General features: G+C 43.0%; 1 protein-coding gene across 3 annotated transcripts in view; it reads left to right on the top strand.

Annotated features, from left to right (window-relative positions):
- Positions 1–26,014, top strand: part of si:dkeyp-14d3.1 (transmembrane protein 132C) — a 1,066,091-nt gene that overhangs the window by 998,611 nt on the left and 41,466 nt on the right. For all 3 annotated transcript variants that reach the window (XM_059988236.1, XM_059988235.1, XM_059988237.1), the window contains one exon: positions 11,250–11,523. In XM_059988236.1, coding sequence (XP_059844219.1) covers positions 11,250–11,523 — 274 coding nt within the window. The remainder of the gene's footprint in view (positions 1–11,249; positions 11,524–26,014) is intronic.

The raw sequence follows: 26,014 nt of genomic DNA, 5'->3' as shown, positions 1-26,014 counted from the left end.
ACATTTCTAATCCATTGGGGAATTACAATGAACAACTCAAAATAAAAGTAAATGAACAATAAACTAGTTCAATGACCAAATCAGCATCAAGTATATATGTACATTGATCTTAGTAACATATTTACAAAAAGGAGGTCTACAGCACCGTGCAAAAGTCTTGGGCACATATATATAGCTGAAGTGCCTAAGACTTCTGCACAGTACTATAGTAATTTTATGTATTGCACTGTACTGCTGCAAAAAACATAAACCTGTTTCTGCTATGGGCCTCTTCTGTGGACTGAGAGTAAGAAGGGGACAGGGTTAGGGGAATCATGGTTGGGAAAAGGGGAAGGGAGAGAGGAAGGAACGGGAAGCACCGGGGGGACATTCTGTAATGATCGATAAACCATTTGTGTGACCTTGCCTGGTGCCTCAGGGCTGGGTGTATCTCCACCCACACTACACCAACCCCTCCACCCCCCGGCAATCCTTCTCTGTCACCTATCCAATACCCCTTCTGTGGCAGTCCACCCTCACCATTCCCAAAATCCTTTGCTCCTGCCAGATTTACAAATTCTCTGTCTGCTCTACATTGACAAATACAGTCTTTGGTACCCTAGCTATATATATGTGGCTGAAGCTTTTGAACAGTACTGTATGTCCTTTCAAAGATCTGTATTTGATAACCATTCAAGAGATGCCACTCATTCAAGTTCCATTTTCTTTGTAATTTTTGGCATTGAAATAGTACTTTTATTTGGCCATAAGTGAAATATAAAAAGCTCGTAGGGTTGAGAAACAGGCCCATACTTCTTAATAAAACTGAAGATCCAGAGAGTTATGAAGTGTGTTCCAGCTCAGTTCAGTTAATCATATTATGCTTTATTAGGCCCATGGGCTGCAGACTTCAACGTGAATAAGTGAAATGCATTATAATAATATTTTTATTACCTGCTAATTAAGTTCCACAGACAAAATTTTGAGTAAGGTTGCAAAGCTAATGAGTAAAGGTGCTTTAGCCCCTTGATAGCTCCGAGCCACGAGGGTCAGAGGTTGTGGCTCTCACTGCTCTCTTGCATCTAGACAAGCAAATGCCACATTGCGATGAGTTGCAATTGTTTCCTGTAAGAATAATTACCCAAGGTCAGACAATTAATGTTGTCCAAAAATTTCAAGCAATTCAAGTTTAATAATGCACCTTCACTGAAGGATACTGGAAAACTGGGAAGTAGCTGTGCACTCACAGGGAGATAGTGTGACGGTGCTATTTCCAGTGATTCGCTTTTGGTTTGAGCTCCTTAGTTCTTTGAATCATCTGAATTTTAAATAAGGCTAAATGATCATGCTTCTGAAAACACTGTGCTAGGAGTATCGGTATTAATCATACAAATATCTTATGATTAGGATGGCAAGGTGGAGATACAGGTTCCCCCTGCTATTCAAAGGTAGCGCATTCCTATGAAACTGTTTGTAAGCCGAAATGTCGTAAAGTGAAGAAGCAATTACCATTAATTTATATGGGAAAAATATTTGAGCATTCCCAGACCCAAAAAATAATCTACCAAATCATACCAACTAACACATAATACCCAAAATAACACAAACATATAGTAAAAGCAGGAATTATATGATAAATGTACAGCCTATATAAAGTATTAATATTGTATGTATGGTGTAGTTTCACTTATCAGAATAGGGAAGACAGTGAGCCAAAATCAATTTGGAGAAAAAAAATCGGTACGTACATGCATGCGCACGTACATGCATACGCACGTAGATGCATGCGGACACAGCTGCCCGCACAAGGCTTCACGGTCATGGTAGTCTTTCTCAGGATAAACACACGTATAACGTGGGCGTCTTTTTTTTTGTAAAGTGTAAATCCTCTTTGGTTAGCGAAAACAGGTACTAATGTAGGTCTTTCGTAACAGGAAGATGTCGTAAAGCGAACGTTCGAAAAACGTGGGGCCCCTGTACATCTCTACCAAAGGTGGTGCAAGGTGCTCCTTCCCTCCGCTAGCCTGCAGGTCACCCTGGGGCAAGGTGTAGCATCTGCTTAGCCCCCAGATCAGGGTCACGTGATGCCATGGAGCAAGTGGTGGATGGTCGTATGAGCAACCGGTGCATAGCACAAGTCCTCATTATGTGACCTTTTATGCCAAGCAGACAATCTCTGAAGAGTATTGATATTGGCTGGGGTCAATCTTCTTGTAAAAACACTGCCCAGAAAAAGAGGGTGATGGTAAATCACTTCTGTCAAAAAATTTGCCAAGAACAATCATGGTCACAAGACCATGGTGGCACATAAGGATGATGTTGATGACCGTATGATAATTTCTTTGGTGTTACTCAATTTGGATATATCTGCAGTCACAAGAGACTGCTGCTGCTGTAATCTGGAGCAATAATCAAGATGCTGGAGGAGGATCAGAAGGATCTTGGGGTCCGAGTCCATAGGACACTCAAAGCTGCTACGCAGGTTGACTCTGTGGTTAAGAAGGCATACAGTGTATTGACTTTCATCAATCATGGGATTGAGTTTAAGAGCCAAGAGGTAATGTTTTAGCCATATAAGATGCTGGTCAGAGCTCACTTGGAGTACTGTGCTCAGTTCTGGTCGCCTCACTACAGAAAGGACATGGAAATCATAGAAAGGGTGCAGAGGAGATTTACAAGGATGTTACCTGGATTGGGGAGCATGCCTTATGAGAATAGGTTGAGTGAACTTGGCCATTTCTCCTTGGAGCGGCGGAGGATGAGAGGTGACCTGATAGAGGTGTACAAGATAATGAGAGTGATTGATCGTGTGGATAGTCAGAGGCTTATCTCCAGGGCTGAAATGGGTAGAACGAGAGGGCATAGTTTTAAGCTGCTGGAAGTAGGTACAGAGGAGATTCAGGCGTAAGTTTTCGACACAGAAAGTGGCGAGTGCGTGGAATGAGCAGCCAGCGGCGGTGGTGGAGGTAGAAACAATAGGGTCTTTTAATAGACTCGTGGATGGCTACATGGACCTTAGCAAAATAGAGGGCTATGGATAAAGCCTGGGTATTTCTAAGGTCGGGACATGTTCGGCGCAGTTTTGTGGGCTGAAGGGCCTGTATTGTGCTGTAGGTTTTCTATGTTTCTTTATGTTTCTATGCTGGAGGGACATGGGCATCAGTATTTGGGTCAGGACTCTACATTGGTTCAGATAAGGAAGCTCAGCCTGAAACACTTGCAGTTCACTTCCCTCCACAAGCACTGCTTGACTCTGTTGAATTCCTCAAGAACCTCGGTAGACATTTTTACTTTGGGCTGGCGTCCAACATGGTTCTTGCCGGCTGCCTGCAGATGCCATTGTTCTGCTGTTGCATTTCATTTGAACAATTCGTGAATTATTTTGCTTTTATAAATCATCATTTTGTACATAGTTACCTTCCAAACTGACTTTCAGTGCCACATAATTTTGTGTTGATTCTTCCCCTCCTGTAAATTTGCATCTTCACATTTTATGTCAATATCCTTGTCTCGTTACCTGCCAGTTTTAACCTGTACTTCATCTTGCCTTCACTTTGGCCAACAGAAGGATGGTGATCAATCAGTGTATAGGAGGGCGATTGGAAAACTGGCTACGTGGTGTCACAACAACAATGTCTCACTCAATATCAGCAAGACAAAGGTGAATATTGACACCAGGATGAAACCGGAGCTCCATCAGCCAGTCCACATTGGGGAATCAGAGATAAAGTGGGTCAGCAACTTGAAATCCTCAGTATTGTCATTATTTCAGGGGAGCTGTGTCCTGGGCCCAGCATGTAAGTGCAATTACGAAGAAGCATGTCAGCACCTCTACTTCCTTAGAAGTTCGAGAAGATTCGGCATGACGTCTAAAATGTTGACAAACTTCTGTAGGTGTGTGGTGGAGGGTGTATTGTCTAGTTGCATCACAGTCTGGCATGGAAACACCAATGCCCTTGAATGGAAAATCCTACAAAAAAAGTAGTGAATACGAACCAGTCCATCACGGGTAAAGCCCTTCTTTATGCTCTAGGTGGAGACACCACAGGAAAGCAGAATCCATCATCGGGGCTCCCCCACCACCCAGTTCATGCTCTCTTCTCGCTGCTGCCATCAGAAAGAAAGTACAGGAGCCTCAGGACTCACATTACCAGATTCAGGAGTAGTTATTACCCTTCAACTATCAGGCTCTTGAACCAGTGGGGATAACTTCATTCAACTTCACTTGCCCCATCATTGATCTGTTTCTGCAACCTTTGAGACTCACTTTCAAGGACTCTTCGTCTCGTGTTCTCAATACTTACAGCTTATTTGTTTATTATTATTTCTTTTCTCTTTTGCACTTGCACAGCTTGTTGTCTTTTGCACCGTGCTTGTTTATCTGCCCTGTTGGGTGTGCCTTTCATTGATTCCATTGTGTGTATTGGATTTACTGAGTATGCCCGCAAGAAAACACATCGCAGTGTTGTATATGCTGATATATATGTACTTTGATAACAAATCTACTTCGAACTTTGTGAAAACGGAAAGAAATAAGTGGTATTCTTTCCATAATATTCAGGAGCTCGTGTTTTAAAAGGAGCTATTTAATTACAAAATATTTTACCAGCAATTAGCCTTTCATGTAGGATTCTCCATTCTGCTGCAAACGCCTCATAGGCTCTCTAGGATCTTTAATCAGTATTAAAGATCCTATGACCCAGTGCACAGAACGGCAGGGAGTTTTACACCGTCTCTCCCCGCCAATGGGCCCAGTGTTGCCTTACATTTTTTTTACACTTGGTACCATCAAAAAGTTCATAGTTGACCAGTTGTTCAGTTACTGTTTAGGAATTACGTTGTGTTCCAATTTACCTGCCACTCCAGCTGAAGCTATGTTTTATTCTGGGTGTTCGTTCTACACTCTCATCTTGTCAGTGAATGTCTTTACACAGTGAAGTGCTGAATAGCATCAGCATATACATGGTAATTGAAAAAAAATGCATTTGTGTTGATATATCGCATCACACAGTGCCTTCAGCAATAATCCCAAGGTGAAGAAGTATTTACTCTAGTGATGTATTCCCCAGGTGAAACATATTTTTATATTTAAACCTCCTGTAAGTAACGAGGAAACTTCTTCAGGCTGGCAATTGTTTGCATATCCCAGAAACTCAGCTTCTTCACAAGAATTACTGATCCCCATGGGGAAAAATGCCATTGTTATGACAGTTTATTTCTTTTCAGCAACATATGTGTAACATAATTATTACCATGTTTAAGTTTTAAAATCAAGCTACTGACAAATCAGCATTTATAGTATTTCCATTTTCTTAAACAAAATTGCACGCGCTATTTCCTTCAGGCTGCATATTAGTTCATATATGACCGAAACATAAAAGGGAAGATTGGCCCAAGCTGATGTTTATAAAGATACTAGCAAGCACAACATAGCTTATTAGCAAGATATTGATAGGCTGTTGTTTTATGACCAGAAGGGAGTAATCTATCCTTTGAAGCACTGGGTTGTAAAATTGCCTTGAGAATCCTGTTGTTCACACCTCTGAGTTTGGAGTTATCGTGGCAATATGTCAATTTGATTCTGAGCTCCCATTGTCACCTGTCAGCCTCGGAACCAATGATATTCCCTATTCCCTCCCAAGGAGAATAATTACTAGTTTGCTATTATAGCTACCTGTTAAAAGTAGCTACCTGAATCTTTTCTAGGCAAAAAGTACATCACAAATTTATTGGACCAGCTTGCTGAATGCCACCATAAGCAACATCTGGAAGGGCAATGCATCATCTTCCTCACTAGGGCTTCAACACACAACATATCCTTTTGAACTGATTCCTTCCTATCAATTTTAGAATCAGAAAACAGCTCATGCATTCAACATCCTAAACAGATAAATATGTGTTTATAATATTTAACCTCCAAACAAAACCTTTTCTGGACTGTCAAACACTTATTTTATGAGGTTAGCCATGCAGGGACTACTGTCTACTAAATGTTCTTCACAAATATTTGATAAAACATTTTGGGTTGGTTATTATTTTCCTTCTGTGTCAGTCATTTCGGGTGACAGGGTAGAGATATATCTCTACCAAAGTAGATGTAAGGCACTCCCTCCCTCCGCTAGCCAAGTGAAGCACCTGCATAGCCCCCTCTCCCCCTCGATCAGGGTCACGTGAAGCCATGGGAACAGGTGGCGGATGGTATTACAAGCATATCACAAGCCCTGGTTGTGCAACAACTGCACCAGGCAGACATTCTCTGAAGAGTGTTGATATCTGTCTGGAGTCACCCGTCTTGTAAAGACTGTGCTTAGAAAAAGGCAACGGCAAACCAATTCTATAGAAAAAATTGCCAAGAACAATCATGGTCAAAGACCACGATCACCCACGTCATACAACAGGGCACCTGATGATAATGATGATAAGTATTCTCTGTCCTTATGTTGAAACTGGGAACTAAGTTGATTGAGATATGAGGATAGCCAGTGCTTTAATTGGCTTGAGAGTCCAATTGTATCATAAAATGCAGAGGGGCATTTAATATTACCATTAATAGATGTGGTATTTTATTAATGAAGTATTTTACTTTGCAAATATATCAGTGAGATTGCTTGTTTGGTTCAACATATCTACTAATATCATTTCATGTTCAGTTCAATTAAGGTTAGCATTGAGACTTTCATTCAGTCGAAAAAGAAGTTGCAACACTATGATTTAGCACAGGGATTTCGGGCTGCCATAATCTTTCCAGAATATGGTGTTAAAGTCTGTAAGTGTTAGCAGACCTTTAATTATCACATTAAATTCCCTGTCCCTCTAGCATTATACTGTATAATGCCCTGAAGAGCCATTGAACAATATTCCAGATGGGAGAGACTTTTGGTTTCTCAAACTTGCTAAATATCATTTCCATATAAAAGGCAGGAAGATTATTTCATTTTACAAGTGATCAGGAATTCCAGTGATGGAAACTTTTCCTACAGAGTTCACAAATATCTCACGAAAATTTGAGATACAGAATAAAAGGTGCTCTCTCGGAATTCATATGAAGAAAAAATAGTAAACACAAATTCTCCTTTTTCAACTCACGTTTCATGAGGTGCTTTGGCATTATAGAAAACTCCAAAATGGACTGTTCTCTAAGAACGCAATCTCCTTGTAACACGGTGGGGGGTGGGGGTGGAGGGAGAGGGTTCCCCTTCCATTCACACATGGGATGTGGGTGGAATTGGCTATCCAGTATTTAATGTCCATTGCTTATCACACATTAAAAGTCAGTAAGGAGCTCTTGCTGGTCACGTAGAAAAGGTGCAGTTTGGTAAGAGGTTATAGAATTTTGATGCTTTGACAATGGAAGATCGATGATGTGTAAAATAGTGGTGACATGTTCCATCATGGACTGCCATTTTTGGTGTGGGTCCGTGCAATGAGAATCCTCTTGGAGCAACTTCCCTGGTAGCTGCTCGCTTGTTCATTGTCATTCAGGACCAGTGTGTCATGGCAGCCAACTGTTTACCTCATCCACAGGATTGTCTTCAGATGAAAGTAGCTGGGTAAGTCAGAGTGGAATAAACAAACAGGCCACTAGCATTTGGAGCAGCTATGAAGGTCCTCCATCTCTGGCGGTGTTCTGGGCTTCCTTCATCGTGTCAGTAGCTTCCTCTCAGTTTTCACTTCAGTCAGTCATGCATGTCCCGGGTGGAGACTCAGGAATACCGTCCCACTCGAGTGTAGAAGGATTGTTCATTGCTGTTTCCGTAACAATTTTGCCCTGAGCTGAACCCTCAGGAGTTCCCTGTAACCCTTAATTCCCCTGTTATGCAAAAATACTACCTCCCAGTTAGTAATAACAGCTAGCATTATAGAACAGACATGAGGGAATCTGCAGATGCTGGAATTTCAAACAACACCACACACAAAATGCTGGTAGAACAGAGCAGGCTAGGCAGCATCTATAGACCGTTTCGCTGAACACCTACGCTTGGTCCGCCAGAAAAAGCAGGATCTCCCAGTGGCCACACATTTTAATTCCACGTCCCATTCCCATTCTGATATGTCTATCCATGGCCTCCTCTATTGTCAAAATGAATCCAAACTCAGGTTGGGGGAACAACACCTTATGTACCGGCTGGGTAGCCTCCAACCTGATGGCATGAACATTGACTTCTCTAACTTCCATTAATGCCCCTCCTCCCCTTCTTACCCCATCCCTGACATATTTAGTTGTTTGCCTGATCTCCATCTCCCTCTGGTGCTCCCCCCACCTTTCTTTCTCCTGAGGCCTCCCGTCCCATGATCCTTTCCCTTCTCCAGCTCTGTATCACTTCCGCCAATCACCTTTTCAGCTCTTACCTTCATCCCACCCCCTCCGGTCTACTCCTATCATTTCACATTTCCCCCTCCCCACCTCTACTTTCAAATCTCTTACTATCTTTCCTTTCGGTTAGTCCTGACAACGTTGACATCGCTTCTCCCTATAGATGCTGCCTAGCCTGCTGTGTTCTACCAGCATTTTGTGTGTGTTGTTGTTAGGATTATAGAAATAGTTTTGTCAACCAATGATTTGAATTAAACCTGGTATTGAAGATTCAAACCCAATGCATGGCATTGACATGGGGGATGAAAATTTGAACAAAAAACTGAACAAAATGGATTATCTTTGCATTGCTCAATCAGGTTTGACCTGAAACTCGATACCTCATCCAATGATTTGAAACAGCCCTTCGTTGAACAATAAGGTAGTAAACTGGAGGAGATCATGAAGCCCGGTTGAGTAACTAGTAGAAAAGAGGAAAGATATTGCTCTGTGGGGAGGTGCTTTAGTGGAGCGGTAGCTAACTGGTGTTTTCATGACACATCAGAGCTTACCTTAGTAACACATAAAATGGTGGAGGAGCTCAGCAGATCAGCCAACATCTATGGAAAATGAGTCAAGTCAAGTCCCTTTTTATTGTCATTTCAACCATAACTGCTGGTTCATTTCACCGTAAAAACGAGACAGTGTTTTTTCAGGACCATGGTGTTACATGAAACAGTACAAAAACTAGACTGAACTACATAAAAAAAACACAGAAAAAAAACGACACTAGACTACAGACCTACCCAGGACTGCATAAAGTGCACAAAACAGTGCAGGCATTACAATAAATAATGAATAAGACAATAGGGCAGTAAGGTGTCAGTCCAGGCTCTGGGTATTGAGCAATCTGATAGCTTGATAACTGTTACATAGTCTGGTCGTGAGAGCCCGAATGCTTCGGTGCCTTTTCCCAGACAGCAGGAGGGAGAAGAGTTTGTATGAGGGGTGCGTGGGGTCCTTCATAATGCTGTTTCCTTTGCAGATGCAGCGTGTAGTGTAAATGTCCGTAATGGCGGGAAGAGAAACCCCGATGATCTTCTCAGCTGACCTCACTATCCGTTGCAGGGTCTTGCGATCTGAGATGGTGCAATTTCTGAATCAGCTAGTGATGCAGCTGCTCAGGATGCTCTCAATACAATCCCTGTAGAACGTGATGAGCATGGGGGGTGGGAGATGGACTTTCCTCAGCCTTCACAGAATGTAGAGATGCTGCTGGGCTTTCTTTGCTATGGAGCTGGTGTTGAGGGACCAGGTGACATTCTCCGCCAGGAGAACACCAAGGAATCTGGTGCTCTTTACAATCTCGACCGAGGAGCCGTCAATGTTTAGCGGGGAGTGGTCACACCCTACCCTCCTGAAGCCAACAACCACCTCTTTTGTTCACACTCAGAGACAGGTTGTTGACTCTGCACTAGTCCGTTAGCCGCTGCACCTCCTCGCTGTAAGCTGACTCGTCGTTCGTGCTGATGAGACCCACCACGGTCGTATCATTGGCGAACTTGATGATATGGTTCGAGCTGTGTGTTGCAGCACAGTCGTGGGTCAGCAGAGTGAACAGCAGTGGACTCAGAGTGAACAGCCCTGGGGGGCCCCCGTGCTCAGTGTGATGGTGTTGGAGATGCTGCTCCCGATCTAGACTGACTGAGTTGATGTTTCAGGCTGAGACCCTTCATCAGTATTTTTCTGGTAGCTTTATGTACACCCTAACTGGGAGGCTTAGGATTATTTTAAAATTACACCTCAGCTGATGAAGCAAACCAAACTACACAAGGTCTTCTCTGCCATCTCAGTTTGCTTTTACTATAACTTATCTACCAAGCCCGTAGATTCTATACGAACCAAATCCAATAACAGAAGAAAGTTAAACCAGCAGTTAAGTAATTTCTGCATCTTCTGCATCCTCTATATTGTCTCTCTTGCTCTGAACATGTTTGCACTAAAACCCTGGTTAGGCCACATCTGGAGTTTTGCATGTAGTTCTGGTCACCCCACTGTAAGAAAGATATTGAGGCTTTGGAGAGGGTGCTGCCTGGTGTAGAGGGCATGTGCTATAATGAGAGGATGGGTAAACTCTGGATGGTATCTCTGGAAAGGCAGAAGCTGAGGGGAGATCTGAGAGAGGTTTATAAGATTATGAGAGGCATAGATAGAGAGTATTTGTTTCCCAGAGCTAAAGTATCTAATACCAGTGGGCATGCATGGAAGGTGAGGGTGAGATAGGTTCAAGGGGGATGTGAGGGGTAAGCTTTTTACTCAGAGAATAGTGGATGCCTGGAATGAGCTGCCTGGTATGGTGGAAGAGGCAAATGCATTAGAGGCTTTTAAGAAAGGTTTGGATAGGCACATGGAGGGATATGAGCATGGTGCAGGTAGGTGGGATTAGTGTTTGGGCGTTTTGGTTTGCTTTTTAGCTGGTGCAGTACAGCACCGTGGGCCGAATGGCCTGCTCCTGAGCTGTACTGTTCTGTGTTCGAAAACTGGAATTGCAGTTATTATTTTTCTCAGCATAATTGCCAATCTGTTCACTGCGTGTCGTGCTGATGTTAAAACTGTAGTCAACTGAGAGGAATTCTTCTGAATTTGCTGCCATGGCTGCTCACAGAAACATTGTCAGTAATTCTTTGATGCTGTATCACACAGTACACCTGGGAATGCTGTCAGATATTCAACTGTCCTCACTGTTGTCACCTCATATTTAATCAAAGTTCGTCGAACACATTGTTAGAATGTGATTTTTGTAATAAATATTTCCTTTTAATTATGGCAAGTAAGCTGAAATCCACTAACCCCACTCCATACGAACCCCACCTTCCCTGTTCTATATATACCGCTTTGCTTATTTAATATTTACAGGGTTGTGCATTGTGCGACTTCAAATCAGGAAAAGACTGTCGATGCTTTTTGTTTTGGCTAGGCCAACACGGGACAGTGATGATGAGGATGATGATGAGAAGAAAGGGAAAGGATGTACCCTTCAGTACCAGCGAGCCATGGTGAGGGTCCTTACGCAGTTCGTAGCCGAAACCTTGGACCCTGGTGGGCAGCTGGCCTACATGTTAGGAAATGACTGGCAGGCCGACATCACGGACCTGGTGACCGACTTTCTGAAAATGGACAACCCGCGGGTCGCGAAGCTAGAGGGCGGGAGAATCCTCAGTGGGCAGGAACTCGGAATGGCCACGATTCAGGTAGGTGCAGACCTATCAAGTAGATGTGATAATTGTAGCACGTGGCGGAGCCTGGCACTGATACTGACTCCCCCCCCCCCCCCCCAATGCTTGCTTCTTCTAATACAAGCAAGTTTGTCTTCGAGAAACAGCAGAATTGTATTCAGAATATTCCACTTTATGGTGACACCTAACTGACTGGCTCCTGAGAGATTTCAGTCGTTTAAAAAATAACAACTTGCAGAGAAAAATAATAAGATAATTGCTGATTGATGCTGCAACTGGAAAAAGTTTAGTTTGATTACAGTAACTGAATAAATATTTTAGTTTCAAATGCACTTTCTTTTTCATTTTTATTTAAATAGCAACTTGCTTGAATTGACAAAAAGATTGTATAACATTCAGCCAAATAAACTTTGGGGAATCAGCTGCCTAATGCAATTTCTGATCATTTTAGCCATTTTATCTCCTGTCAGATTCTAGTATTTTAGTTACAAACTCCTTGAAAGTGAGTCTGTAGGTTGTGGCATCATTTCAGAGTTGAGATGAGTGAAGTTATCCATGCTGGTTCAGAAGCCTGATGGGGTAATAGTTCGATGGTTCGGTGGTTCCATTTAACAGCAGAAAATGTATACAATATACGGCCTGAAATTCTTACTCTTCACAGACATCCATGAAACAGAATTTAAAAAAAACAAAGAATGAATGACTAAAAAACATTAGAACCTCAAAGCCTCCCCCCACACACACAAGCCGCAGCAAAGCATCACTCCCCCCCACCTGCCTCAGCAAAATTATCATCCCTCCACCAAGCAATAGCAAATTCCCCAAGAGACCATGATCTGGAGTCCAACAAAAAGAGCAGTGTTCGCCCCAAAACTTTGACATGCCACAGGCTCTCTCTCTCTCTAACTAGGGAGGGGAGAGGGAGGTATCACTCCTGCCATAGTGAGAGCGGGACCAACAGCTCACTGTTTCGATGGTACAGACCGCACTGTCGCTTATTTTTGCGGTAGGTTACACAGCTGTCGCGATGTTCCGATCTACTGCGAGGCTTCCCTGAGGAAAAATCCAGAGCTGGAGTCCCTAAGGCAGTCCGACATTGCCTTCAACCTCTCTCTGGCAACTCCTGCGACGACACTGGTGTCAAGCTATATCGGCCCTTGCCCTTTCCTTGGACAGCATCGGTGTCGTGGAGAGGGGAGACTTGCAACATGGGCAATTGCCAGTCTTCCATACAACCCTGCCCAGGCCTGCACCCTGGAGAGGACACTCTATAGAACCATAGAACATTACAGCACAGAAACAGGCCTTTTGGCCCTTCTTGGCTGTGCCGAACCATTTTTCTGCCTAGTCCCTCTGACCTGCACCTGAACCATATCCCTCCATACCCCTCTCATCCATGTACCTGTCGAAGTTCTTCTTAAATGTTAAAAGTGAGCCCGCATTCACCTCTTCATCTGGCAGCTCATTCCACACTCCCACCACTCTCTGTGTGAAGAAGCCCCCCCCCAATGTTCACTTAAACTTTTCCCCCTTCACCCTTAACCCATGTCCTCTGTTTTTTTTTCTCCCCTAGCCTCAGTGGAAAAAGCCTGCTTGCATTCACTCTATCTATACCCATCATAATTTTATACACCTCTATCAAATCTCGCCTCATTCTTCTATGCTCCAGTGAATAAAGTCCTAACCTATTCAACCTTTCTCTGTAACTCAGTTTCTCAAGTCCCAGCAACATCCTTGTAAACCTTCTCTACATGCTTTCAACCTTATTAATATCCTTCCTGCAATTTGGTGTTCAAAACTGTGCACAATACTCCAAATTCAGCCTCCCCAATGCCTTATCTCACCATAACATTCCAACACTTATACCCAATATTTTGATTTATAAAGGTCAATGTACCATAAGCTCTCTTTACTACCCTATCTACCTGTGACGCCACTTTTAGGGAATTTTGCATCTGTATTCCCAGATCCCTCTGTTTGACTGCACTCCTCAGTGCCCTACCATTTACCTTGTATGTTCTACCTTGGTTTGTCCTTCCAAAGTGCAATACCTCACACTTGTCTGCATTAAACTCCATCTGCCATTTTTCAGCCCATTTTTCCAGCTGGTCCAGATCCCTCTGCAAGCTTTGAAAACCTTCCTCACTGTCCACTACATCTCCAATCTTTGTATCATCAGCAAATTTGCTGATCCAATTTACCACATTATCATCCAGATCATTGATATAGAGGACAAATAACAATGGACCCAGCACCGATCCCTGTGGCACACCACTAGTCACAGGCCTCCAATCAGAGAAGCAATCCTCCACTACCACTCTCTGGCTTCTCCCACTAAGCCAACATCCAATCCAATTTACTACCTCACCATATATACCTAGCAAATAATCTTCCTAACTGACCTCCCATGCGGAGCCTTGTCCAAGGCCTTACTAAAGTCCATGTAGACAACATCCACTGCCTTCCCTTCATCTATTTTCCTTGTAACCTCCTCGACAAACTCTAATAGATTTGTTAACCATGACCTACCACACACAAAGCCGCGTTGACTCTCCCTAGTAAGTCCCTGTCTATCTAAATACTTGTAGATCCTATTTCTTAGTATCTATCTCCAGTAGACTTTCCAGGCACTAATCCATGGTCTCGCAAGACTAACGAATGCCACAATAAGAGAAAGGATGTAAGTTATTGAATTATTGAGGCAGGGCAGAATAGGCACTTCCAGCCCTACGAGCCATGCTGCTCAACAATCCTCCAATTTAACGCTAGCCTAATCACGGGACAATTTTACAACACCCAATTAACCTACCAACTGGTGCATCTTCGGACTGTGGGAGGAAGCTGGAGCACCCGGAGGAAACTCACGCAGTCAGGGTGAGAAGGTACAACCTCCTTACAGGCAGGAGCGGGAAATGAAGCCGGTTTTCCGGTACTGTAAAGCGTGGTGCAAACCACTAAACCACTACGCCCATCACATAGGGGAGCGTGAAGTCAGTGAGAAGATGTGCTCGTGAAGCAAAGCTCCTATTTTAAATTCACCTACCAGTTGGCAGGTTAATTGGTCCTTGTAAGTTGTCCCGTGATTAGGCTGGGGTTAAACTGGAGGTTACTGGGCAGTGTGGCTCAAAGAGATGGAAGGGCCTGTTCTGCACTGGCTCAATAAATAAATAATATATTCCAAATGTTTATATCTGTCCATAAGTTAAATATAATGTTACAGTCTTGCTGAAAGGTGAATACACAGGATTCTCCAATCTGGATTGTCAACGTCCTTCACCTTTCCCTGGTGTTGGTTTAGTGATCAGTGAAGAATTGTTTACAACTGTTTAGTTATTCAGGTAACATACACTAGTGCCCACCTAGTTAGTGCCCATTAAGTGGGCACTAGTGTATGTTACCTGAATGTCGCCTTCCTGTCAGCTTCGACCAGTCTGGCCATTCTACTCTGAGCTCTTTTTCAATCAAAGGACATCTTATATCATATCATTCCCTGTAAATTCTAGAGATTGTTGTGCATGAAAATCCCAGGAAATCAGCAGTTTCTGAGATACTCAAACCACCTTGTCAGGCACCAACAATCATACCACGGTCAAAATCACTTAGATCACATTTCTTCCCCATTCTGCTGTTCGGTCTGAACGACAACTGAATCTCTTGACCATGTCTGCATGCTTTTATACGTTGAATTGCTGCCACATGATTGGCTGAATAGATATTTGCATTAACGAGCAGGTGGACAGGTGTATCTAATAGAGTGGCCACTGAGTGTGGATTGAACCCACAACTGTTCCAATTCACAGGGCTACAAAATGTGAGATGTTGATTTATAAACAGAATAGAATAGATCAGAGTTATTATCACTGTCTTATATGATACGACTTTTGGTTTTGTGGCAGCAGCACTGTGTGATGACATAAAATTACCATAAATTACAAAATAAATAAGTAGTAAAAAAAAGGAATAGTGCGGTAGTATTGTTAGGTTCATGGAGTGCGGACACACCCATCCCTGAGACACAAGACAAAGTCGTTTGATTAGGAACAACTGGTTTATTGATCATTACAGAACGTCTCTCTGGTGCTTCCCGCTCCCTCCCCTCTCCCTTCCCCTTTTCCCAACCATGATTCCCCTCTCCCTGCCCCCTTCCCACTTTCAATCCACATCAGAATCAGGTTTATCATCACACACATGTATCATGAAATTTGTTTTCTTTGCACTACAGTGCAATACAGTGCAGTATTGTGCTGAAGTCTTACACACCCTAGCTATATATATATATACCCAAGATGTTTGCACAAGATGTAGATAAACTACTCCACAATCAATCTAACCCTTCCCCCCTACAAAACCCATAACCCTCCATTTTTCTTCCATTCACGTGCCTATCTGAGAGCTTTTTAAATGTCCCTATTAGCAAAAGGCTGGCAACAAACCAGCCCTCTTCGCACTCAGAGAAGCACTGAATAACAATCTTGAATGAAAATCAGGAAATAACAATGGCACCTTTTCTTAATAATATCTTCTTTCCAAATTATTTGCAGCCTGACTGGAGCCAGCCCATCAAGGGCTTGAGCTCAAGCTAAGCAAATTAAGAAGAAACCCGTATCTTGGTGCTAAGATGAAAACCAGCGGCCATGGGGAGCCAAAGGGGGAAGCAATAGTAGGGCTTCCAACCTTACATTACAAACGTAGCACCTGACATCGATCCAGAGTATCACAAGGCGAAGGGAGATGAATGGTTAAACCACCCTGGGCTTGATAGTTCCTTTTACACAGGTGACAGGTGTAGAGATGTGGTAGCACCAATAGTTCTTGATTTTTCAGATTCTCTTTTCCTCCTATCCCCCAAAGATGGGTGGGGTTAATTGGCCCTAGTGTATAGATGAGTGGGAAAATCTTGAGAGAGTTGAGAATGTGGGGAGAGTAAAAGAATGAGATTAATATAGGATTAAGTAATTTAACAGTCTCCCAGATAACTCCACCATCACCCTCCTCTCCCTACATCTAGTTCTGTTGCCTTTTTTTGTTAAATTGCTTCCACCTATCAACCCCCTAATGCATCATCAATAACTCTCGGAGACAGGAGGTGAACAATAGGCTTTTATTAGCTGCAAGAGATTACCACACAACATCCTGGAGACTGAGGGAGGAGCAGTGCCTCCAATCACCTTTATACTGGGGTCTGTGGGAGGAGCCACAGGAGCGGTCAGCAGAGGGGCTTTTCCAGACAGGTATATGTAGTTCACCACACCCCCTACCTCTGTCTCGCACCATTCCTTCCACTGCCCTACCTGGCTTGATCTGCCTCTCTTCCTTCACCCCTCCTCAGTTCACCAATCACCTCCAATCCTGCATCATCACACCCTCGCTGCTCTTTATACTGGGTACTTCCCCTCTCCCCTTATAGTGCAGGGACAGGGTTTCGAGCTGAAGTGTCCAGACTTCCCCCCCCCCCTCCCCCCACCCACAGGCGCTGCTCGACCCACTGGGTTCAGAATCAGGATCTGCTTTAATATCACTGGCCTACTGTATATCACAAAATTCGCTCATTTCCAGCAGCACGACAGTGCAATGCATAAAAGCGCTACAAATTATAAAAGAAGTAGATACAAAAATAGATTAAATAAGTAGTGCAAAAATACTGAGGTGGTTTTCATTGTTTAGAAATCTGATGGCGGAGGGGAAGAAGCTGTTCCTCCAGCAGATTGTTACTCCTGAATCCACCATCTGCAGTCTCTTGTCTCCAGGATGAATGGGTGGCTGATGATAGTACAAACTAGATGGAGCGAAGGGTCTCTTTCTGCACAGTGTTTCTCTGTGACTCTAATCTCAGTCCTGTCAGAGATGAATAATATAAGCATATTGTTCTCAGGGCTATTGTATATGTTGGTCAGAAAAGCTAATAACTTATCGACGTCGAGTTGAATCATCAAGTCTGAGCGTTTATCCGAGAGCTACCCTGTAGTGCAGTGTTAAAGATGATTTATGACATGCATCTGATGGCATTGAGAATCACTGGTCACAAGAGCACTTCTGTCCTTAAAGATAAAAACAAGTGACATTGAATGAGATTTCCACACAATATTACCCTGTCTCCTTCCAGACCTAGAGGGAATTTGGGACCATGCTCATGTTGTCACAGACTGTCAGACATATTGGCCAGACCCTCACACACCAGAGAAACCTGACATTTCAAAGTGAGGCTTTTAATTACTAGTTTGATATTAATGGATCCGTTCTGCAAGGGAAATAGTTTAAAGTCAGTCTGTGCGCTGCATGAAATGCACAGTATCTGTCCCTGAGGGATCGAGTATAAATGTCAAGGCCAGAGGCATTATTCTATTCAATGTCTCCACAAAGATCCTTAAGGAATCTTACTTGAACTATTAGTGACAGTTGCAAAGTATACATTGCAACTGTTACAGAACAGGTCACATTGATGCTGGAAAATGTTTTAAAAATGGAGAACAAAGGGTCCTGATAAATAATGTATCTATGAACAATAAGCATCCCACTTATCTTATATCCAGTAATTAAATGTCCTCTGACTCATTTGCCTACTGTGCATTTATGATGGAAATGTAATTAAATTGTTATTCGTTATTCATGCTTTTATAAGAAAGATGGTACATCGAGGAGAAGTAAGATATTGCGCGCTATGCATAATTAATCAGTTATGGTCTGCCCAAAATACTAATGCTGTGGAGGTGAGAAAGGGATCCCTGGAAATTTATGCCTAACCCCCATCCCTCTGAAATTCATTCCTTTTAAATTAATTGACACTTCTCTATAGTGTGTTTGATGTCACTGACAGCAAATAAGTTTCTGAACTGTTATTTATTACCAGGTTACTATTCACACGAGTGGTTGTGAGAAAGGCTTTGAAGTCATTTTAACTTTTTTTCTTCACACATGTTTGCCACAGTGAAATGGAACTTTTCCCAGTGCTTTACACCTGGTTTTAGCGTTTGCTCACCACCAGAGAAAATGTGGAGTAAAGGCCCTGCGTCGAATCTACGCTGTAGGTACGCTGTAGCCTGACGCGTACCTCCCCAAAAAATGCAACTACATGTCACGGTAACGCAGACCAAAACAACTGCGATTGGTCCACTGGGTAGCACCGCATTTCCTCCTACGCATTTCCGGTTGCTTCTTCTTCTCCGCCATTTTCGAATTTAGCGCAGAAAGTTCACCCTCCTTCTGCCTTAATCCATTCAGTGGTCATACACACCATCTCCTCCGACGTCGTCTCCCTTTCCTGCGTTGCAGTAATTTCAGTAAAAGTAACTCTTGTTCAATATGTGTTAGCTCCATCTCCATCATGGTGTGCTCAGTTTCAGTCGCCATTGTTTGAAGTACACAAAGAAGCTCAACACAGTGGAACAGAAAGCCCACTGCTAACTAGCGTTTTTGCAGTGAATTGCAGAGCAATACAGACACACCAACGCACAGGTATAAATGCTCAGAACGGCGTAGAGCCTACATTGTAACCCTGATTTTCACCTCTGCGTCGCTCTACGCCGTTGCGAGCATGTGTTGGTGTGTGCCAAAATGCTCGCTGGCAGTGGGGTTTCTATGCCACTGTGTTGAGTTTCCTCATGAGAGACATGAACGAGGAAATGCATTTCAAACATTTTCGCATGTCGACAGGTAGATTTGATGATTTGGTTCATCCGTTTCGTATCGGTGTACACACAGCCTACAGACATGGCAGAGAAGAAGCAACCGGAAATGCATAGGAGGAAATGGGATGCTACCAAGCGGACCAATCACAGTTGCTGCGGTCTGCGTTGCCGCGACGTGTGAGTAACTTTTCTGGAGAGGTGCACGTCACCCTATGGCGTAGGTACAGCATATAGTACGTGATACCTACGGCGTAGATGTGACGCAAAAGTATAAATCAGCCTTAAGTCTTTCACCTCCCAAGGCTGACAGGGCGCTATAACTACAGCTCCATCAGGGTCTGCTGTACTGTACCTGTGTAATCCAACCCCAGTTACTGACCAGACTTTTTCTTCATCTCCATGGTTAATTTGAGTGGGTAGTAATTGTATTGCCTCATCAATGCCAAGGCACAACAATGGACTGTTAACATGCATGTGAAATGAGAGGGATGATGCTCCATTAGAATGAATCTCACATGATAAAGGTCTTGCATTCCAGAGGTTGATAAATGTTCTGCTCCGACACTGTAAAACCATGTCAACTTTGTTCTTTTGAGCGAATGAAAAATCAAAGGCTGCATCCTTTAGATCTTTCCATTACGTTCTCCATTTATACCTACAGTTTAGGAATATAAAAGTGGCAACAGTGCAATTCTGGATGGCTTGAGCCCTCTGAAAATAATCATGACATAAATTAATTGTTCAGAGAATGAGAAACTTCCTTGGCCACAATAGAAACAAGACAGAGTCTCCGTCTGAGCTGAGCCATAACCCAGCCAGGCAGTACAGACAAAAAGCATCTGGACATAAATTAAACAATAGCAGTTAACAGGTAGCATGGGAGGATTAGAGAGAAGTTTTCAGTGCCAGTGGCATCAGTTCAATTCCTGCCACTGCCTGCAAGGGGAATTTGTATGTTTTCCCCATGACCACCTGAGTTTCCCCTGGGTGCTCCAGATTGCTCGCACCTTTCAAAGATGTACAGGTCAGGGTCAGTAAGTTGTGGACATGCTATGTTGGTGCCAGAAGCTTAGTGACACTTGCGGGCTGCCCTCGTGCACCTCCTCGGATGGCGTTGGTCGTTAACGCAAAGAACACATTTCGATGTACGTGACAAATAAAGCTAATCTTTGAATCTCTCACCTGAGACTAACGTAAACACTTGCTCTGTGAAAGTGATGGGTAGGTAATAATAATTGATAATGTTTGTATAACAATAGAATATATGGACAATTGACATTTAGAGTCACAAAAGAGCCCTTTCCAACCAGAATTCAGACCTGGCTTCTAGCTAATCAGGAATGCGTATAGCGATTTTAAAGTGGGGTACCTTGAATGAAAGAGGTATTTAATTTCTCCCTCTATGAAAGATGACTGCACCCTGTGTGCAAAGTTCCCTCTCCGTGCCTGGTTGAAATCTGAAGGCTGGTGTAGATGGAGTGTGTCAATATTCACTTAAGTGCATGCATTGTCTCGTAGCACAGATAAAGTAAGGCATAATATTAAGATCAGAATCAGGCTTATTATCACTGGCGTGTGACATGAAATCTGTTAATTTAGCAGCAGCAGTTCAATGCAATACATAATCTAGCAGAGAGAGAGAGAGAGAAATAATAATAATAAAAAATTAAAAAAACATAATAATAAATAAACAAGTAAATCAATTACATATATTGAATAGATTTTTTAATAATGTACCAAAATAGAAATACTGTATATTAAAAAAAGTGAGGTAGTGTCCAAAGCTTCAATGTCCATTTAGGAATTGGATGGCAGAGGGGAAGAAGCTGTTCCTGAAACATTGCGTGTGTGCCTTCAGGCTTCTGTATCTCCTACCTGATGGTAACAGTGAGAAAAGGACATGCCCTGGGTGCTGGAGATCCTTAATAATGGGCACTGCCTTTCAGTGGAAATCATTCATGCCTTTGCTCCCTGCATGTACAAAGTGGGGTTTGACAAGCTTCACAGAGCATCTGATCTCGGTGATGTTGAGCACCACTGGTCTACTGCTTTGACAACTCAACGGGAGCAGTCTGTGGGCTGAAATGGTGGACCCAAATGACACTGGGTATTGGGGCTCAGACTGTAGCAGATCTGAACTTTGGGCAAGCGGGTGAAGCAAACTACAGTGAACCAGCCCAAGACCTCCACTGGTCTCCAGTCCTGCCATGGAGGCTGGAAGTGCAGGAATCAGATTGCCATTTTCTTCCAGTCCTTGAAGGACTGCTGATTCTGACCAGGCCAAGTTATCTGGAACATGACTGGACTGGCCTGAGCTGTGAGCAGAACTACGAAGTTTCAGGAAGCAGGTCACATGCCAGCATCTATACCAGAAGGTCAACACTAAGAAATAATGGCCTAAATCCCCATGAAAAGGCAGAAAATTGGAAAAGCATGATCAGAGATATGCTTTCAAGAAGATATTAAAGGTGGAGGAGAAGATATTTTTACTGTAAGCCAGTGTGGAGGGTAATGACCATTCCTTAAAGAACTGGAGATCCAGCTGTTGTTCAAACCATGAAAATACCACAGGAATAAAACAAGGCATTTCTAGGGATGAAAGATAAATGAGGACTACTATAACTCTCCAATGGCATCAGTTAAAATCTGGACAGACATCTTCTGCACTGCCACCTCATGGAGTTCAATATATCAATTCAATCTTTTACTGGTTCTCAGACCGAAAAGCCCGTCTGCTTAAACATGCAAGCACGAATGCCCCATTCAAACTGAATGTGAGACATTGGCTTCTGGAAGAGTTATGTCTTGTTAATTATTCAAGAAAGTTTTAAAAAAATTATTTTATTTTATTGCATGTTTAGCCTTATAAAGGGGAAAGCACTGAATATTTGGAAATATCAAAGGGATTCAAGCACTAAGTTTCAGGAACCCATTAGGAGATCTCTAGCTCCCAGCAGAGGACTGTTATCTCGAATACTTTCAACAAACCGTGGAAACAGGTGATCTGCACCATTAGTTCCTTAGCATTATAAGGAAAAATAATTCAAATCCAGAGTTTGTCCAATTTCAGCCTCGAGCACAAACAACATTTGTGCTTGATGTCTGGGACTTGAGTAAGCACAGTTACATAGAGTATTGTGAATGTAAGCATATGCAGTGAAAGAGTTCTGCTGCTTCTGACAGTTTGCAGGACTCTCCAATGTGGCACAAAGAATTCTCCCAATGGTTGAATCTAACACAATCTTGTTTCCTAGTAGAATTTGCATGCCAGATGTTGTTGGAGCTTTGACAGCTTGGAGGAGATACCTTGGCGTAATCCAGGACAACCAACTGACCGAGCATCATGCCATTGGAAAACTCCGCAGTGAGCACACTCTCAAGTATTGTCAGTGTCATTAACCCGGCTGAAAACTGACAGACTGTTGTGCCACATTGGCAAAACCATCGGAAGTACCACGGCAACAATCTGTAGAAAACTTGCAAGCCTTAATCAGATTAATTAATAATTATTAAAAGCCAATATCTATTGTAAACAAACTCAGAAAATAGTATATTCTGTACTATTATAATATTCTTGTAACTTTGAAATTAATATTATGGGGAAAATAGATTCTGGGCATACACAATTGTTTCCTTTAGAGTTTGAGAGGAGTGCGTAGATAATTGTGCGGTAGTACATTGAAAGAAAGGCATTTGAGTTGTTAACAATGAGCTGCAGGTTCTATTGCTAGAATGGTGCTTTAAATGTTGAAATTCAGGACAATATGCCAATTGGCTTGGGAACATCTGCGCCAATAGTTCCTGCACAGGAGCTGGGTTTCGCCAATGTTACTTTCATTTAACTGCATGGTGAAGTTGCCAATGTTGTTGCTGCCTCATACCACCGGAAAGCCAGGTTCAGTGTTGAACTTGGGTGCTGTGTATGTGGGGTCTGCACATTCCCTCCGTGATCTTGCGGTGTCCTTCAACATCCACGTTTCCTCTCCTACCCCAAGGATTTGCTGGCCTGCCTAATTGGTGGCTAAATTATCGGCTTGAGGTGGGTTAATGTCAAAAAGACGGAAAGGTAGATAACTGACTTGTATGAGGGAGAATGTACAGGAAAAATAAGAAAAGGGAGAATGAGACTGATAAGGTTGTTCTCCTGGGGGGCAGCATGGATCAGTGAACTAAGTGGTCTCCTTCCATGTTAAGGTAAGGCAGGCATTTTAGACTACAGTTTCATGGGATGGTATGGGTAATCTAGTATCTAAGTCTTTGGTGGTGATGATTTCCAGCATGAACTGCCATTACACTTTCCTGACTATGTGCAGCTTCTCTGCCTGGTTTGGCTTGAAGGTGTGCTCCACCACTTTGATCCCATTCCTCTTTCAGTTTTTTTTTTTGTCTTTCCTGTTTCCATCCATTTTCTTGCAGAGTAGATTTCTTCCCTGACTGTAAATTCTACCGCTGTCTCCTAGCAGCAAATGCAACGCATTCAGCATCGGACAAGTTCAACTCAGGTGTCGCTCTCCCCGGGAACTCATGTCATTTCTACAGGAGCCATAGAGATTCTTATCCAGAAGTGTCGATGAATGTCATTTATTAGAAAAGATTGTATATAAAATGATGGGAAAGGACCAGGAGATGGAACAGGGACAATCATTAAGGATTCTCACAGCCCAGGACATGCCCACTTCTCATTACTACCATCAGAGAGGAGGTACAGAAATCTAAAGATGCACACTCATCTTTTTAAAAACAGATTCTTCCCCTCTGCCATCAGATTTCTGAACGGTTTATAAATATTACCTCACTATTCCGCTTTGTACTATTTATCTCTGTGATATTTCATTGTAACTTGTAGTACGTTTTATATCTTGTACTGTACTGCTGAGAGAAAAACAACAAATGTCATAGGATACATATGTCATTGATGGTAAACCAGATTCTGATTCTACTAATATGCAGAAAATATTATGGATGATAGAATAACAATCACTGTCCCAGAGTTGCCTTCAGGAACCTCCTCTTTGGGTCTCCTTACTGAGCTGCCACTTGTCTATCATCCCTCATCACCTGGATCCACTTGTTGCTTTCCAGCTCTTTCCTGCCTCCTTTCTTTTGTCTCTTTATACAGACTATCTCCTCTCCAGCTCTCCATCAAGATGAAGCGTCTCCACCAAAAGGTTGACTGTCCATCTCCTTCCAAAAATGCTGCCTGATGCCTTGAACTCCTCCAGCATCTCAGTTGTTGCTCCATATTCCTTCCGGAATGTCTCTTCGATGGTTGCTACCTACCCCCTTCGCCTGACAAATCAGAGCCAACTCTCCCCATCATGCAGTGAAACACTAGCTCTATCCTCTCCCCACCAGGAACATCAGCCTGAGCCTCAGGGCCCTGACTTCCATTACCCTTCCCCCGTCTGAGCAACACGTCATCCTGCCGATCACTACAACAACTTTCCCGAATTCCTCCACACTGCTCATGGTGATGGAATGAGCAAAAACAGGCTCCCTGAGCACACGCCATAAAATTTATCAGCTCTAGATCCTCAAGGCAGACACCTCATCCACCTGTTGAGATGCTAAACAATTTCTAGACTTCACGGGTGGAAGAGAGTTTTAACAGAAACGTGAATCTTGTTTGTTGTGCATACCATGTCTACCCCAGGAGTCCCTTATCCATTCCAGCGGGGAGTCAGTTTACCAGCTGTAATCTTTACCAGCTGTTATCTTTACCAGCTAGTGCAGAGTGTCATGGCATCCGAATGTGCTTTGAAGGAATGGGAGATGGGGCAGTGTTTTAATCATGCACTGATCAAATGAAGGAGCATTATTCAATGAACCCTGCCCAAGGATTCAAGATTGTTTCATGCCATTTCCAGTTTTTTTTTGGTATTGTGGTGCTGTCCCCAATGACATTGACATCCTGAGTGATTATTAATCTGTCACACAGATGCAGGCGCCATGGTAGCGTGACACAAAGCTCAGGGCTTTGGAGGTCAGAGTTCAATTCTGACATAATCTGTAAGGAGTCTGTACATCACCCCTGTGTAATGTATGGGTTTATCTGGGTGCTCCAGTTTCCACTCACAGTCCAAAGACATACCAGTTAGTAGGCTAATTGGCCATTGTAAATTTTTCTGTGGGTAGGCTAGGGGTAAATCAAGAGGGGGGGTTGTCGGGTGTTGCTGGGTGGTGCGGCTCAAGGGGCTGAAAGGACTTATTCTCTGCTGTATCCCTAAATTAAAAAAAATTTAAAAACAGCAGTCAGGCTTGAACACTTCTGGACTTGTCTCTGTGTCAAAGCTTAATACTGTTCTGATTTCAGCACCTAAAAAGGGAAACTGAGCGCTAGCACCATTTTTCAATCCAAGATCGCGTCCAATAAATTGGGAATAAGTAGGCATAGAAGAATGGCTGATAAGCTAAGTCCATTATTAAAACTGAGAACTTACAAAACACGTTCATCCTCTCTCAGCTGTGTGTACACAGAACAGTTGGTCATGAGTCCTTAAAGAGGTGCACACTTAGTATTTGGTACAATTGTAAACCATTTCTGCTTATTCAACTCCTTGCATGAGTGCCTATGCCTTACCAAGAGGTAAGAGTCCAATTTTTCTGTACAAGTTGGGATATTTTTGGTGTTATGCTCAGGAGCGTCACCTGTAGGCCTCGTAAATTAAAAGAATTCTTTGGGGTCTGTTATGTTTGCTCTTAATAAAGACAAACTCAGCTCGGGTTTAATGTTAGGACGCTTTATTCACAGAATGGCTGCAGCTTGACACTGAGCACATGTGACCAGCTCACCAATGTAATTTCCAGTCCTGGGGTGAACCTCCACTGGGAACTGAAGTTCTTTGTTCTGTACACACATAATGCAGCAACGCTGTGTCAAC

Source organism: Hypanus sabinus, chromosome 13, assembly GCF_030144855.1.
Source record: "Hypanus sabinus isolate sHypSab1 chromosome 13, sHypSab1.hap1, whole genome shotgun sequence".
Lineage (NCBI taxonomy): Eukaryota > Metazoa > Chordata > Chondrichthyes > Myliobatiformes > Dasyatidae > Hypanus > Hypanus sabinus.
The sequence above is the reverse complement of the archived record's forward strand: the minus strand, read 5'-3'. Positions and strand labels throughout refer to the sequence as shown.